We start from the raw sequence: 16,402 nt of genomic DNA, 5'->3' as shown, positions 1-16,402 counted from the left end.
ATGCCCATAGCATAGCAGTTTTCTTGAGGTTTTTAATTTGGTAAAATTAATGTATAAAATACTCCCTCTACACTCTGCGGGCTTTGTTTCTGTGTTTTTATTTTATTTTTTTTTTACTAATTCTACACTCCCATATTCCTATTTATGTTTCTAGGTTTCTCTTCTAGTTCAGGATTCCCTCAGAAAGGGTCTCCTGATACTTTCACATCTGGCACTTCTTCTCCTATTACCTCTCACTATATAGGTAAATTTTCTTCTGTTTCTTAGTTATCTAGCAAAAGCATTTCCAGCTCAATTAAGGTCATATGTGATGGTTTGGTGACATAGGTAGTTTTCTGAATCCTGTAAAAAGTTTGTATAGTTGATGTCTACTATTTTCTTGTGCTATGTAAACGTACAGCTTGAACTCCAAAGGGAGCTGTTAAGCGTGTTGCTTCAAGCATTTGTAATTTACTCCTGTTACTTTTTTCTTATTCAGGTCCCGTGAGTTCTCCACCAACATCAGGTGCCCCAAATGCAGCAGGAATGTCCCTTCCTTCAGAGCAGATCCAGTACAACCAATATGGTGGCCAGGGTGACATGCAGAATGGACCAGCATCTATAAGCAGTCAGATGCAGAGGTGTGTGGTCAACATTTACTACCTGTACAATTTAATACATTGGAAAATAGCTCTTCATTATTTATTACTATTCATAGTAGTAGCGATCAACCTGGCACACTGAGGGCATCACATTTGCATTTGGTCATGTTCACATGACATTAGTGATGTAGGCTTAGCTTATACACCAGAAAAATCTTCCAGCACACATGAGCCTATCCATAGTCCTTCGTTCACCGAGCTGAGGCCAGAAAAGTGAAGAGAATGGAATAATGAAGTAGTCTGTTTTATTTATCTTTTTTTTTAATACAGTGGGCATCATAACCCTATCTATGCCATATGTTTGTAGCTTGTTCCAGCATATGTCAAACAGAGGGCTATAATGTGATGTGAACAGAGCTAAAGATAAAATCCAAAAGCCTTTATATTACATTTTTGCCCCTATCCCTAGTAAGTAGCAGAGAGGAGGTGACTGCTCCTGAAAATCTACCTTCGATAGTTTCTGGGAGATCACATGTCTAGCCCCTATCCTTACCCTGGTGAATTGAATGAGAATTTTTTTTTTTTTTTTTTTAAATAAATATTCTAATAATCTTTGTTTTTCCTGCTCCAGACCACCTGTATCTCAACCATATACGCAAACAGGAACTCTACCACAAGCAACAAATTTCCAACAATACCCTCCATCCTCAACCAGTAGACAGCAGTTAACTAACCAAATGATGGCCATGCATATTGGTGGTGTGCCTGCACCTGCTCCACCACCAACAGCAACTAGTTTTGGTAAGAAGCGTTAGAATGATGATTTGTATGTGGCATTCTCCTACAGTTTTTTTTTTTTTAGATTCCATTACATGTTTGTTTTCTACCAGCAAGTATTTTTAATTTTTATTTTTTTTTAAGTTTTTCTAACCTCCCCTTCTTTAATAAGGTTAGAGCCTTTATGGCTCTTTAGATTTTATGCATGTTCCTTATTAAGTGCTTCTTTTGTCATAGGTTCACAGAATACTCTTCCAACGTCCACTGGAAGTTTTCCTGACTCTGGTGCTTACAACCCATACTCCAGTAGTCAAGGTTCTGCTGCCATGAATTTGTCCCAAGGAATGCCTCCTACTAGTTTACCGCAAGTCCAGCCTCCTCCATCCCACCAATTTTCTGGACCCCCTGCTCCACAACGGCTTCCTTCCCCACAGGCATTTCCATATCAGCCAGCTGCACCAGCCTCTCACTACACCCCACCTATTTCAGGAGGTCCTTTACCACCATCTGGACCACCTTTACCTCTTCCGAACAATATGCCACCAGCTCAAACCATACAAGCTGTTCCTGGAATGATGCCAGGTCAAGGACCTCCTCCTTCAATGCCACCACCTGGAGCATATAATCTTAATCAGAACGGTGAGCATATTGCTTTATATATAAATATTCATGTTGTTTAATGGCATGTGAATTGTGAATTCCTTAAAGATAATGTTTGTGATGTTGACAGTTTATAGAATGTGAAACCACAGTGGGTTCCATCATACACAGCTGAACACACTTCTAGCACTAGATAGTATATGGAGCAATGAGAACATTATCACAATGTCCCTTGTTTTGCAGCATTTTTCACAGCTTTTTTTAAATGCTGTGTCCGGAAGTCAAAATGTAAGCTGCACTACATATAGAGTTACTGAAGTCAGTGGTGGTTTCCCCAAAAAAATAAGTTTGCAGTTTGGTTTGGGTACGAATGTAACAAAATGTAAAAAAAAAAAAAAATTTGAATTTTATAGCGTTTTATACAAGTATTTGAAAACCAAAAAAGTGTGTGTGTGAAGGAGGCCTTACAATGTAGCTTATGTGGATGTGTTCATGTTGTGTACAGTAAGGACATATCCCTTTTAACTGCTCTATAGTGTCCTCTGGAAATCAGTGGTGGCCACAGATCAGATGGTCACTGTGAATGGACTCCTAATTTAAAGGGGTATTCTCATCTCACCATTTTTTGCATCCCATGTTGTCAGTTTTGCTACACAGTTGAAATTGTAGACGGATTGTTTTCCATTGACTGACAGCGCAGTACTGCTTGAACGTGCATGCTTCCGACGCTAATACATAACTTGAAGACAGAAAGGTGAAGTGGCATGCAGTAAAAACGTGTTCTTTATTCAAGCTTCATGGGACAACAGCATCAACTGAGTGACTCGTTTCAGCGGACATATACGCCTTAGTCATACTACCTTCACAAATGGTTGGTCAAGACAAAATAGGGGAGGGGATCCACCCACAACAAGTGATAACACCTGTCCTAGTTTGACCAAATCTCCACCCACACAGTCCGGAACTAACACACAGACAGATCAGCTGATATATCACATGATACATAAAAACATGTGTTTGTTTATGACATTGAAAACATCTATCTAAAAACATGGTCTACCCGTCCAAGAAATATAACTTTCATTACAGTACAATATATTCATAACACAAATACATGATACGTGTGTGTGTATATATATATATGTATATATGTATATATATATATATATATATATATATATATATATATATATGCCATAGGACAGATAAACTGGAGGAAATAAAGATGCAATACATGACACCACACAACAGAAAAAGGTACAGAAAGGGGAAAATACCAAGGAACCACAGCCTTATATTGTTGTTCTTCACTTACAGAGTATACAAAGTAAGGGATGTTCCAATGCAGGGTAGAATGCCATATTTATTTTCTAAATGTTGGACACCATGGGAAGAACAGAAGACAGACAAGATAATGTTAGTGTAAAAACGAATAATGCAAAATTACATCTTGCCTTCTGTTCATACCCATGGGGTACCGAATACCAAGCCGCATAATCCAAAAGACCTCGCGGTCTAATAATTTCTGTCTATGGTCTCCCCACCCCATTCCCTAATAGGGACACTCACTCATTGCACATTAATTAATGGTACTGAATTTTTTTCGGCAGCCAGTGATGAGCAGTTCAAAATAAAACAATATATTAATTGCAACACCACTTATGTGGTATACCTGATTATGTGGCGGGAGTGTAATGTTCAATATGTGGGATGTACCACAAATGCCCTAAAAGTGAGGATACGTAAACATCTGTCTGAAATCCCATATTTTAACTCCCGGCACATATCTATGGTTAGTAAAAACACTGCAGACCACCACCATGGCAGTTTTCGGAGCTTATCCTTGCAGGGGATAGAGAGAGTGAGTGTCCCTATTAGGGGGGAGACCATAGACAAAAATTATTAGACCGCGAGGTCTTTTGGATTATGCGGCTTGGCATTCGGTACCCCATGGGTATGAACAGAAGGCAAGACATCATTTTGCATTATTAGTTTTTACACTAACATTATCTTGTCTGTCTTCTGTTCTTCCCATGGTGTCCCACATTTAGAACATAAATATGGCATTCTACCCCGCATTGGAACATCCCTTGTATACTCTAAGTGAAGAACAATATAAGGTAGTTTAGTACGTGGCCTATGCCTCCTTTTGGTTGTGGTTCCTTGGTATTTTCCCCTTTCTGCACCTTTTTCTGTTGTGTAGTTTCATGTATTGCATCTTAATGTCTGTAAAAATATTTATGCAAGCATATATGAATTATTATATAATGCAATATAACGGTTTCCAACAGATTTCCTTCAGTTTCTGTCCTATGGTATACATACATATATATACATGTATATTGTATCATGTATTTGTGTTATGAATATATTGTACTGTAATGAAAGTTATATTTCTTGGATGGGTAGACCATGTTTTTAGATAGATGTTTTCACTGTTATAAGCACACACACATTTTTATGTATCATGTGATATATCAGCTGATCTGTGTGTTTAGTTCCGGACTGTGTGGGTGGAGATTTGGTCCAACTAGGACATGTGTTATCACCTGTTGTGGGTGATCCCCCTCCCCTATATAGTCTTGACCAACCATTTGTGAAGGTAGTATGACTAAGGTGGATATGTACCTTCTGATGCTGTTGTCCTATAAGCTTGAATAAAGAACACCTTTTTTTCTGCATGGCGCTGTGCTGGACTTAACCTTTCTTAAGTTTCTAAGACGTGTGGTCCACACGTGTCCGTGACACGGCAGACGTGGTGGTGAGCTGGACTTTACCTATTTCTACATTTGGATAATACATAACTTGTAAGTGTTTGCATAGGCAATGTGAGAAGATCCCTGCTCATGACAAACACAAATGGGAAGTGTGGTTGATAGGATTCCCAAGTTCTTCCCAGTTCAAATATGCTGCTGAAGTGTTACAATTCAGAGGTATCAAATGTTATATATGTATTTACTTATATAGATAAGTGCCTTTTGAGCAAGCACACTGTCAGCAGCAGCTACAATCCTGCCTGTAAAACAGGTGCTGAGGTGAAGTGTGCTCTCTATGGAGTTTGTACTGATAACTCTTCAGTAAATTTACATGTACACATTACTTTTCAGAGATCAGAACACACATTGACCACAATGGTAAAAAGTATTTTCTAGTGACAGAAAACAAACAAACCTATGTATGGAGTCAATGGCCCTCATTTACTATTCTAAACCCGACTCGTTTTGTCGGGTTTTTTTGTCGCATCTTTGTCTGCGACATTTCGCAGACATCGTGCGCCAGTCTGCGACACGATGCAACATTTTTTCCTGACGGACTCGATGTGGATTCTCCCAAACCCGAAAAAGGGTCGTAACCCGACATTTCTGAGCTTTCCCACGTATTTATAAAGGTTTTCAACCCGAATTGGTTGAATTGTTGTGGATTTTTTCCCGACAACTCAGAGGAGTTGGAAACCAAAACCAACAAAACCCACGTGCGACAAACAGGATGCGACATAATAATAAATACCAGGGGAAAAAAGCAGTCGGGTAAGAAAGCAAGATAGACTTACAACCCGATATTCTAAGTAAATGAGGGCCAATATGTAATAAAGCAACTTACTAATATAGTTTTACAAGTGCACAGATAATGCATTTCAGCTGTGCTCTCCCTTGTCATCACAGCATCAGCATCAAAAACTGTCCCCATCCAGGATTGTCAATATAGGACCAGTAAGGAGAGGAGGACTGGTTGTAAGGATCACAGTAGTGTCAGTTTATATCTGTCATCAGGATCAGGACAAGCCTGATGACTGCTATAGATGAAGCTCCCTGCCATCTGCTGTGATGATGTCACAGCTTACAAGAAAGTTACGAGCTTCTGGAAAAGGGAGAGCATAGCTGAAATAGATGATCTGTACACTTTTGATATGGTAACATCTCCTCAAAATGCCCGGTGCAAAAAAAAAAAAAAAGTCCTAAAATTTGGAGGAACAGAAACAGTGTTGTAGCTCCATGGCATTGTATTTATTTTCCTGCCCATACATCACACAAACCCTACCACCACGCTGATGGCAATGCATTGAGAGTGGTGGAACTGCTACACCACAAGGCATTTACCGAAAGGGAAATTATGGTCTGAAACCAAAAACCTAGGTTGTGCTTGGCCAAAAAACGAAAATGCACTGCCCTGCCCACTTTTTTATATAGTTTTTTTTGTAAAATTGTATTATCAGAATTTTTTTAGTAAAGTAAATGGGCACTTATCAAATTTTATTTTTGATACATTATTCCTTACATTATTTGAAACCTATTCCTAATATATTTCATCAGTCAATTTGCCTTTGAAAAGCCGGCAACTAGGGGTCTCCCTCTTACTGCCGGCTGCAGTGCAGCTGACGTCACCTCTGAATTCGGACTGATCCAGGCCGGGCATCAGTCTGAATTCAGTCAGTTACCTACTGCCCAGCGCTCGCTCCATGCCTGTCAATCCCCTTTGGATAGGGGATAAGTTATTTCATTACAAAGCTCTTTTAGCTGTATGCCCTGCGCCCGCTCCCCTGCTATGACGCGGGCTCACAAGCTGACCCTGTGTCAGTCGGGTGGTCCCGGCGGCTATCAGCCACTAGGACCCGTGCCCAGCATTAACCCCTTAGACACGGCAATCAAAGTTGATTGCCATGTGTCCAAAGTAAAAGTAAAACCGTTCCCAGCAGCTCAGTCAGGCTGTACGGGACCACCGCGGTGAAATCGCGGCATCCCGAACAGCTGAGAGGACTGCCTCCTCGCCGTCCAATCAGTGATCTGCTGCTCCATGCCTGCTCAACAGGCTGGAGCAGCAGAGAGCCGATAACACTGATCAATGCTATGGCATAACATTGAACAGTGTATGCAATCAGAAGATTGCATGTAATAGCCCCCTATTGGTACTAAAAATTGTGATTTAACCCCTTCCCTAATAAGTTTGAATCACCACCCTTTTCCCATTTAACCTCTTGGGGATGCAGGGCGTATGCATACGCCCTGCATCCCTGATCCTTAAGGACTTAGGGCGTACCTGTTTGCCCTGAACATTTCCGGTCCCCGCCGCTCACTGGGCGGGGATCGGAGCCGGATAACGGCTGAAATCAGCAGAGGACCCTCCATATCGGCGATCACCGCAGATCGCTGGTAAATACAAACCGGCGATTCTGGGATACCCGATGACCCGGATAAGGATGGTGATCGGTGGTGTAATATACACAACCAATCACCATCCGTATTGTACTGGAAGGTGGCAGTGTTGACCCCCCCCACCCCCCCCCAGTACAGATGTGATTGGGCGGTCGTAGTGAACGCACCAATCACAGTGTATGAGGATGGGGGGATGAGAGCAGGAGCATGTTGCTCCACTCTGATCATCACCATTTTGTGTCTGGTGCTGATGAGAGCGAAGCCCCGTGCTGGATCATCCCCCTCAGTCATGAAAGTGTCATCTGGCACAGCAGCGTTTAGGGACAGAGTTAGGAGGTTAAAAAAAATAAAAAAATTATATATATATATATATATTATATATATTATATATATATATATATTATATATATATATATATATATATATATATATTATATATATTATATATATATATATATATATATATATATATATATATATATATATATATAATTTTCAGTGTTTCACCTTTAGCTGCGTGACCCAAGCCCTACAGGGTCACTGTGGTCTGCACCAGTGCTTTTTTTTTTTTTTTTTTCTTTGGGTGCAGACTTTAATTTTTATTTTTTTATTTGCTAAACGCGTGGCTGGGCCCTTTTTAGCCATAAAAGAGCGGTCCGTCACAGTTAGCTGAAGCCCACCCGCCGCTGATCAGTCCTGTTTTTTGTTGTTTATTTTTTTTGCACCTATAGGCGGTCCGTGCCACCAGTAGCAGGCCTGTGCTGTGTGGACGGACCGTACCTCTGTGTGCGGCCTGCCCCACCGCTGTCAGTGACTTATCACTGATCAACGTTTTATATTTTTGGGTTCAGGCGGGTGCAATTTTTCAGGGTTAAGCGTTTTTTTAACTACATTTTTCTGGTATTTTGTGTGGGGTCTGTACGTGCCACCAGCCACTGTTCTGGGCTGAGTGGCCGGAACCCCCGCTGACTTCTGCGCTCCCTGCCGCCACCAATTACTAATATCAATGTGCACACCACTGATTAGGTAAACACTTTTTTTTTTTTTTTTTCCTTTTCAGTTTATATATTTTTTCTGTTAGGGTAGGTTTAGTTGCACCACACACAGCACATATGCCATACTTGCCTCCGACACTGAAAGCGCCACAGAGGACGATGATGACCCCCAGCTTCCTTATTTCCTCGTCGTCGTCCTCATCAAGTTCTGCTAATGAGCCACCAAGGCGGCGGAGTCGCCGCCATGCGAGGCCTCAAACCTTCTCTGCTCCTGACCCAGTGTCCCTTGCTAGTATGAGTCCCCCTGGCACTCATACTAGTCAAGCCCCCGAGCCAAGTTTACTGGTGCCTGGTACCAGCAAACTTCCACGAGCCCGTGATTCCTGAGTTTGTTGGCGACTCAGGAATTAAGATTGACATAGTTGGGTTCACTGAAATGGACTATTTCATTTTTTTTTTTTTTTTTCCAGTGACGACTTTGTCAATCTGATGGTTGACCAGATGAACATGTATGCCCAACAGTTCATCACTGCAAACTCGGGCTCCTATTTTAGCTAGGCTTGGTGGCTGGTTACCAGTCAGTGCATCCGAAATGAGGACCTTTTGGGGCCTCGTACTGTATATGGGCCTAGTTAAAAAGCCAAACGTCAGACAGTACTGGAGTGGGGATGTCCTGTACCAGACCCCGCTCTACAGTATGGCCATGACACGTCCACAGTTCGAGGCCATTTGAAAATGTTTGCATTATGCTGATAATGCGGCATTCCCCCCCCCAAATGCTCCTGCTTATGACCGCCTGTATATAATCAGGCCGGTCATCAATCACTTTGGGGCCAAATTTTGGGAGGCCTATGTCCCTGGAAGGGAGGTCACAATTGATGAGTCTCTCATCAGCTTTAAGGGGAGACTCAGCTTCCGGCAATACATCCCAACCAAGCGAGCACGGTATGGCGTGAAGATGTATAAACTTTGCGACAGTACCTCCGAGTACACTTGCAAGTTTATGGTCTATGAGGGACGAGATTCCCGTATTGAACCCCAAGAATGTCCCCCCACTCTGGGTGTTAGTGGGAATTTAGTTTGGGGCCTTTTGCACTCATTGCTAGATAAAGGTTACCACCGTTACCTGGATAACTTTTATACTACTATCCCTCTCTTCACATCCCTTGCTGCCAGATCCACGGAATTTGTGTCTGGAAGAATCATAGGGGCCTTCCTTCCTATCCCCTGGGTGAGTCCCGTGCTTTTTCACATGAAAACCTGTCTATTTTAATCCTTTTCCCTGATTTTAATTCCCCAGAATTCCACTCCAATGTACCAGTCCAGAGTACATTGTCTTCCAAATTTTAAAACCAACTCCCCCCCCCCAAAAAAAAAAATAATTGATTTCCCAATACCCCTGATAATATCTTTTTTTTTTTTTTTCTCCCCCCAAAAAATGGGTCACGGGACACAAAGTCCACAGCATTGGGAGTTTCCAGTGGCCTCAAATGCGCAGCACTCTCCCCCACCTGAGCGGGCTGCGCATTTGAGGTAACAGAATAGGGACGGCCACGCACATCACATTCCCAGAATGATGATTCAGAGCATAGGGTTTGGGGCGGGCTTCATTTTTACTTTTGGCTATACTCTGGGTCATCATTTTGGGAATATAATTGGCATACCAGTACTAAAATTGCAATTTTCATTCCCTCCCCATAGTACACTTCATCCATTCCTGGAAAGTGAAATTTAGGAAACACCCAACTGTTCCAAATCTCCATTTCCCCCTATACACCTTTCGTATGGAGTGTACTATTTGTAAAAGGCTCACATGTGGGTGTTCTTTTCTTGTATTTTCCTCTGAATGTATGTAACTGTTAGGTCCGTAACAAACATCCGCCTCAAATGCCAAGAGTTCTCGCTGAGCTCTGTCGTATTTCCAGGCGTCAATTCGGAGTCACGTGTTAGTTGTTCCCAGAAAGATGAATCAGAGCGTAGGTTGAAAATTGCAATTTTCAAAAGCTACCCTTCATCCATTCCTAGAAAATAAATGTAGGAAGCACCCCTGTGTTCAAAATGTCCTCATTCATTTTTGTATCTTCCTCTAAATGTATGTAACCGTCAGCTACTGATATGCCGTAGGCCTCAAATGCAAACCGACCTCTATGACTTCTGAGCCCTGTTGTGCGCCCACCCAGCACATTAGCCCATATGTGGATGCATTTCCATAGTCAGGAGAAAAAGCCGTCCAAAATTTGAAACCCAATTTCTCCCATTACCCCTTGTGAAAATGTAAAAAATTGGGTAACCACAGCATTTTAGTGTAAAAAAAAAAAAAATCTGATTTTTCAATTTGGGGCCCACTGTTCAAAAAACCTGTGAGGTGTAAGTACTCATTATACCCCTTGTTACCTTCCTTGAGGGGTGTAGTTTCTAAAATGGTGTCATGTGTGGGGTTTCTGCTGTTCATGCACAATGGGGGCTTTGTAAACGCACATGACCCCTGACTTCAATTCCAACAAACTTTTCACTCCAAAAGCCCAATGGCGCTCCTTCTATTCTGAGCATTGCAGTGCGTCCGCAGAGCACTTTACATCCACATAATGGGTATTTTCTTTCTCAGGCGAAATTGCACTACAAGTTTTGGGGGGCCTTTTGCCCTATTACCCCATGTGAAAAGGAAACATTTGGGGTAACACTATCAATATAGTGCGAACAATCTAATTTTTCACTTTAACGGGCAACTGTTCAAAAAACCTGTGACGTGTAAGTACTCACTGTAACTCTTGTTAGGTTCCTAAAGGGGTGTAGTTTCCAAAATGGGGTCACATGTGGGGGTTTCTGCTTTTCTGGCACCATGGGAGGTTTGTAAATGCACATGGCCCATGACTTCAATTCCAGCAAAATGCTCTCTCTAAAAGTCCAATGGCACTCCTTCTGTTCTGAGACCTGTAGTGCGCCAGAAGAGCACTTAACGTCCACATATGGGGCATTTTCTTACTCGGGTGAAATTTTCTCCTATTATCCCTTGTGAAAAAGAAAAAATTGGGGTAACTCATTATTATAGTGTTAAAAATCAAATTTTTTATTTTCTCGTCCAAATTCAACGCAAAGTCGTCAAACACCTGTGAGGTGTTAAGGCTCACTATACCCCTTGTTACATTCCTTGAGGTGTGTAGTTTCCAAAATAGTATGCCATGTGTTTTTTTTTGTGTTCTGGCACCATGGGGGCTTCCCAAATGAAACATGCCCCACCAAAAACCATTTCAGCAAAATTTGTCTTTCAAAAAGCCAAATGTTGCTCCTTGTCTAGTGTGCTAGCAGAGCACTTAACCTCCACATATTGGGTGTTTTCTTAATCAGGAGAAATTGGGCTTTAAATTCTGGGGTCCATTTTCTCCTATTGTCTCTTGTGAAAAAGAAAAATTCGGGGTAACACCTAGGGCTGGGCGGTATACCGGTTCATACCGAATACCGAAATTTTTGTCCTGCACGATATGAATTTTTCCCCATACCGCAATACCGGTTTGGCCCCTCCCCCTCGGGAATTAATTATCAGCCCAGCGCTGCACTGTCCCCACATCGGGGAACTAATCATATGTGACCCGCGAGCGCTGCAGCGGGAAACTCGCTGTAAATCTTCGCCCCTGTGAATGTACCCTAAAAACACTACACTACACTAACCCAAAATAAAGAGTAAAACACTACATATACACTACACCCTTACACTGTCGCTAGATCTGTCAAACACCAGTGGGGTGTAAATGCTTGTTGCGTTCCTTGAGGGGTGTAGTTTCCCAAATAGTGTGCCTTTTATTTTTTTTTTTTATTTTTTTTTTTTTTGCGCTGTTCTGGCACCATAGTGGCTTGTCCCCCCAAAACCCATTTCACCAAAATTCGCTTTCCAAAAGCGCAATGTCACTTCTTCCCTTCTGAGCCCTCAACTGCACCCACAGATCACTTTACATCCACATATGAGGTATTTCCTTACTCGAGAGAAATGGGGTTTCAAATTTTGGGGGATATTTTCACCTATTACTCCTTGTGAAAATGAGAAATTTGGAGTAACATCAGCATTTTAATTAAAAAAAATTAAATTTTTCATTTTAATGTCCAACTTCATTGCAAAGTCGGCAAATACCTGTGGGGTGTTAAGGTTCACTGTACCACTCACTTGGTATGTTCCTTGAGGGGTGTAGTTTCCCAAATAATATACCGTATATACTCGAGTATAAGCCGAGTTTTTCAGCACGATTTTTCGTGCTGAAAACACCCCCCTCGGCTTATACTCGAGTGAACTCCCCCACCCGCAGTGGTCTTCAACCTGCGGACTTCCAGAGGTTTCAAAACTACATCTCCCAGCAAGCCCGGGCTTGCTGGGAGTTGTAGTTTTGAAACCTCCGGAGGTCCGCAGGTTGAAGACCACTGCGGCCTTCAACATCATCCAGCCCCCTCTCACCCCCTTTAGTTCTGAATACTCACCTCCGCTCGGCGCTGGTCCGGTCCTGCAGGACTGTCCGGAGAGGAGGTGGTCCGGTGGGATAGTGGTTCCGGGCTGCTATCTTCACCGGGGAGGCCTCTTCTAAGCGCTTCGGGCCCGGCCTCAGAATAGTCACGTTGCCGTGACAACGACGCAGAGGTGCGTTCATTGCCAACGTACTTCTGCGTCATTGTCAAGGCAACGCCTCTATTCCGGGCCGGAAGCGCGGAGAAGAGGCGCCCCCGGTGAAGATAGCAGCCCGGACCACCTCCTCACCGGACCACCTCCTCTCCGGACAGCCCTGCAGGACCGGACCAGCGCCGAGCGGAGGTGAGTACTGTACAGAACTAAAGGGGGTGAGAGGGGGCTGGATGATGTTGAAGGCCGCAGTGGTCTTCAACCTGCGGACCTCCGGAGGTTTCAAAACTACAACTCCCAGCAAGCCCGGACAGCCGATGGCTGCCCGGGCTTGCTGGGAGTTGTAGTTTTGAAACCTTTGGAGGTCCGCAGGTTGAAGACCACTGAGGGCGAATGATGAGAAGAGGATGATGAAGGGGGGGGGGGGTGTGGGGATGATGAAGGGGGGGTGTGGGATGATTACAAGGGGATGATGAAGGGGGGATGTGTGGGATGATAAGGGGATGATGAAGGGGGGATGTGTGGGATGATTACAAGGGGATGATGAAGGGGATGATGAAGGGGGGATGTGTGGGATGACAAGGGGATGATGAAGGGGGGATGTGTGGGATGATAAGGGGATGATGAAGGGGGGATGTGTGGGATGATGACAAGGGGATGATGATGAGGATGTTAATGACGGGTCTGGATGATGACAGGGGGGGATGAGGTATTTCCCACCCTAGGCTTATACTCGAGTCAATAACTTTTCCTGGGATTTTGGGTTGAAATTAGGGGTCTCGGCTTATACTCGGGTCGGCTTATACTCGAGTATATACGGTACCATGTGGGGTGTTTTTTGCTGTTCTGGCACCATATGCGACATGCCCCCCAAAAACCATTTCAGCAAAATTTGCTCTCCAAAATCCCATTGTCGCTCCTTCCCTTCTGAGCTCTCTAGTGCACCCACAGAGGACTTCACATCCACATATGAGGTATTTCCTTTACCCCTTGTAAAAATTTAAAATATGGGTCTACAAGAACATGTTACCGTAGGGTAAAAAATGAAGATTTAGAATTTTCGCCTCCACTTTGCTGCTATTCCTGTGAAACACCTAAAGGGTTAACAAACTTTCTGAATGTCATTTTGAATACGTTGAGGGGTGCAGTTTACATAATGGGGTCCATTATGGGGTATTTCTAACATAAAGACCCTCAAATTCACTTCAAGACTTAACTGGTCCCTGAAAAATTCTGATTTTGAAATTTACTTGGAAAATTGCTGCTTAGCTTTGAAGCCCTCTGATGTCTTCAAAAAGTAAAAACATGTAAACTTTATGATGCAAACATAAAGTAGACATATTGTATATGGGAATCAATATATAATTTATTTGGTATGTCTATTTTCCTTACAAGCAAAGAGCTTCAAAGTTAGAAAAATGCTAAATTTTGAAATTTTTCATGAAATTTTGGAATTGTTCAGCAAGAAATGATGCAAGTATCATCGAAAATATACCACTTACATAAATTAGAATATGTCACGAAAAAACAATCTCTGAATCAAATTCATAAGTACAAGCGTCCCAGAGTTATTAATGTTTAAAGTGACAGTGGTCAGAATTGCAAAAATGCTCTGGTCCTTAGGGTCAAAATGGGCTCGGTCCCCAAGAGGTTAAGTGTACCCTTAGTTTTTTTGAGTAGTGTATGTTAACCCCTTGCCGCAGAACACCGGGTTTATACAGCGCTGCTGCACGGGAGGGTTATGAAGCGAGCTCAGGAGCTGAGTCCCAGCTGCTATCAGCAGCCAGGACCCGTGGCTAATGCCGGACAACGCCGTTTCGGCAGATGTCAGGCATTAACTCTTTAGACGCGGTGATCAAAGTTGATCGCTGTGTCTAAAAGTGAAAGTAAAAGAATCCCGGCAGCTCAGTCGGGCTGATCGGGACAATTTTATCGCGATGTCCCGTTCAGCTAGGACGCAGCAGGAGGCTGGCTTACCTCCCTCCTGAGCGTCCGAACGGCGATTGATTGCTGCAATGCTGAAATCCAGGCTTCAGCAATCAACCGCCGATAACACTGATCAATGCAAAGCTATGGCTTTGCAGTGAACTGTGTAAAAGATCAGTGTGTGCAGTGCTATAGCCACCCTATGGGAGCTATAACTAGGAAAAAAAAGTGAACAAAAAAAGTTAATAAAACCCCTTCCCTAATAAAAGTTTGAATCACCCCCCTTTTCCCATAAAAAAAACCAAACTGTGTAAATAAAAATAAACATATGTGGTATCGCCGCGTGCGGAAATGTCCAAACTCTAAACATATATCATTAATTAAACTGCCCGGTCAATGGCGTACGTGCAAAAAAATTCCAAAGTCCAAAATAGCAAATTTTTGGTCACTTTTTCTAACATAAAAAAATTAATGAAAAGCGATCAAAAAGTCAGATCAAAACAAAAATGGTACCGATAAAAACTTAAGAACACGGCGCAAAAAATGAGCCCTCATACCAGAAGAGGACAATTTTAAACGTATATATTTTCCTGCATGTAGTTATGATTTTTTCCGAAGTAATAAAAAATCAAACCTATATAAGTAGGGTATCATTTTAATCGTATGGACCTACAGAATACAGTGGTCTCTCAACATACGATGGTAATTCGTTCCAAACGACCCATCATTTGTCGAATCCATCGTATGTTGAGGGATTCGTGCAATGTAAAGTATAGGAAGTTATACTCGCCTGTCCCCGCCGCTCCGGACCAGGTCCTCACCGCTCCCGATGCGGTCCCAGGGGCTCCCGATGCTGTCCCGCTGCTCCGGGTCCACTTCGGGATCCTCCGGCATCTTCTGCATCTTCTGTAGGGTCCGGGCCTTGCTTTCTGGTGACGTTATTACGCTGCTGCGCCGCCATGGCGTGCGTAACGATGTAATAATGACACCGGAAAGCGAGGCCCGGACCCTGGAGAAGATGCGGAAGACGCCGGAGGATCGTGAAGTGGACCTGGAGCAGTGCGGATAGGTAAGTGAACCTGTCCGGGATGCTTAAACTGCTATCCGACAGCAGCTTAAGCATTTTGCGCTGTCGGATAGCAGTTAATGCGATGGCCCGACATATAAAAGCATCGTATGTCGATTTGATCATATGTCGGGGCCATCGCATGTCGGGGGGTTATTGTAATAAGGTGTCATTTTTAATGAAAAATGTATTGTGTAGAAACAAAGCCCCCAAAATGTACAAAATGGTGTTTCCTTCCATTTTGTTGCAGAATTTTATTTTTTTTCCGTTTCGCCGTAGATTTTTTTGATTAAAATGACTGATGTCATTACAAAGTAGAATTGGTGGCGCAAAAAATAAGCCATCATATGCATTTTTAGGTGCAAAATTTAAATGGTTATGATTTTTAAAAGGTAAGGATGAAAAAACGAAAATGGAAAAACGCTGTCCTTTTTTTTTTTTTTTTTTTTTTTTTTTTTTAGACACTGACTGAATCAAATCTGTGATTTATTTAACATTGGAGCCTATAGCAACCATTTGGATTCCAGCTATTAAAATGGCCTCTGAAAAATTAAAGCTGGAATCTGTTGGGTTTCTATGAGCGACTGCTTTACTGCTTCTTAAATGTCCACATTGGCTTTTAAAAGTATTTATCTCTCTGAATTTGTGAGCCCAAAAAAATGTTCTCCCTCTGGTTTAAGCGTCTGGAACAGGACAAATGGAAATAT

The 16,402-nt window shown here is 42.7% G+C and overlaps 1 protein-coding gene across 5 annotated transcripts in view; it reads left to right on the top strand.

Moving 5' to 3' along the window:
- Window positions 1–16,402, top strand: part of SEC24C (SEC24 homolog C, COPII coat complex component) — a 115,957-nt gene that overhangs the window by 46,161 nt on the left and 53,394 nt on the right. For 4 of the 5 annotated variants that reach the window (XM_056530663.1, XM_056530665.1, XM_056530662.1 and 1 more), the window contains exons 3-6: window positions 155–244; window positions 479–620; window positions 1,213–1,382; window positions 1,596–1,997. In XM_056530663.1, the coding sequence (XP_056386638.1) occupies window positions 155–244; window positions 479–620; window positions 1,213–1,382; window positions 1,596–1,997 (804 nt within the window). The remainder of the gene's footprint in view (window positions 1–154; window positions 245–478; window positions 621–1,212; window positions 1,383–1,595; window positions 1,998–16,402) is intronic. The other variant, XM_056530666.1, reaches the window with a different exon arrangement.

Source organism: Hyla sarda, chromosome 7 (genome assembly GCF_029499605.1).
Source record: "Hyla sarda isolate aHylSar1 chromosome 7, aHylSar1.hap1, whole genome shotgun sequence".
In the NCBI taxonomy this organism is placed as follows: Eukaryota; Metazoa; Chordata; class Amphibia; order Anura; family Hylidae; genus Hyla; species Hyla sarda.
The sequence above is the reverse complement of the archived record's forward strand: the minus strand, read 5'-3'. Positions and strand labels throughout refer to the sequence as shown.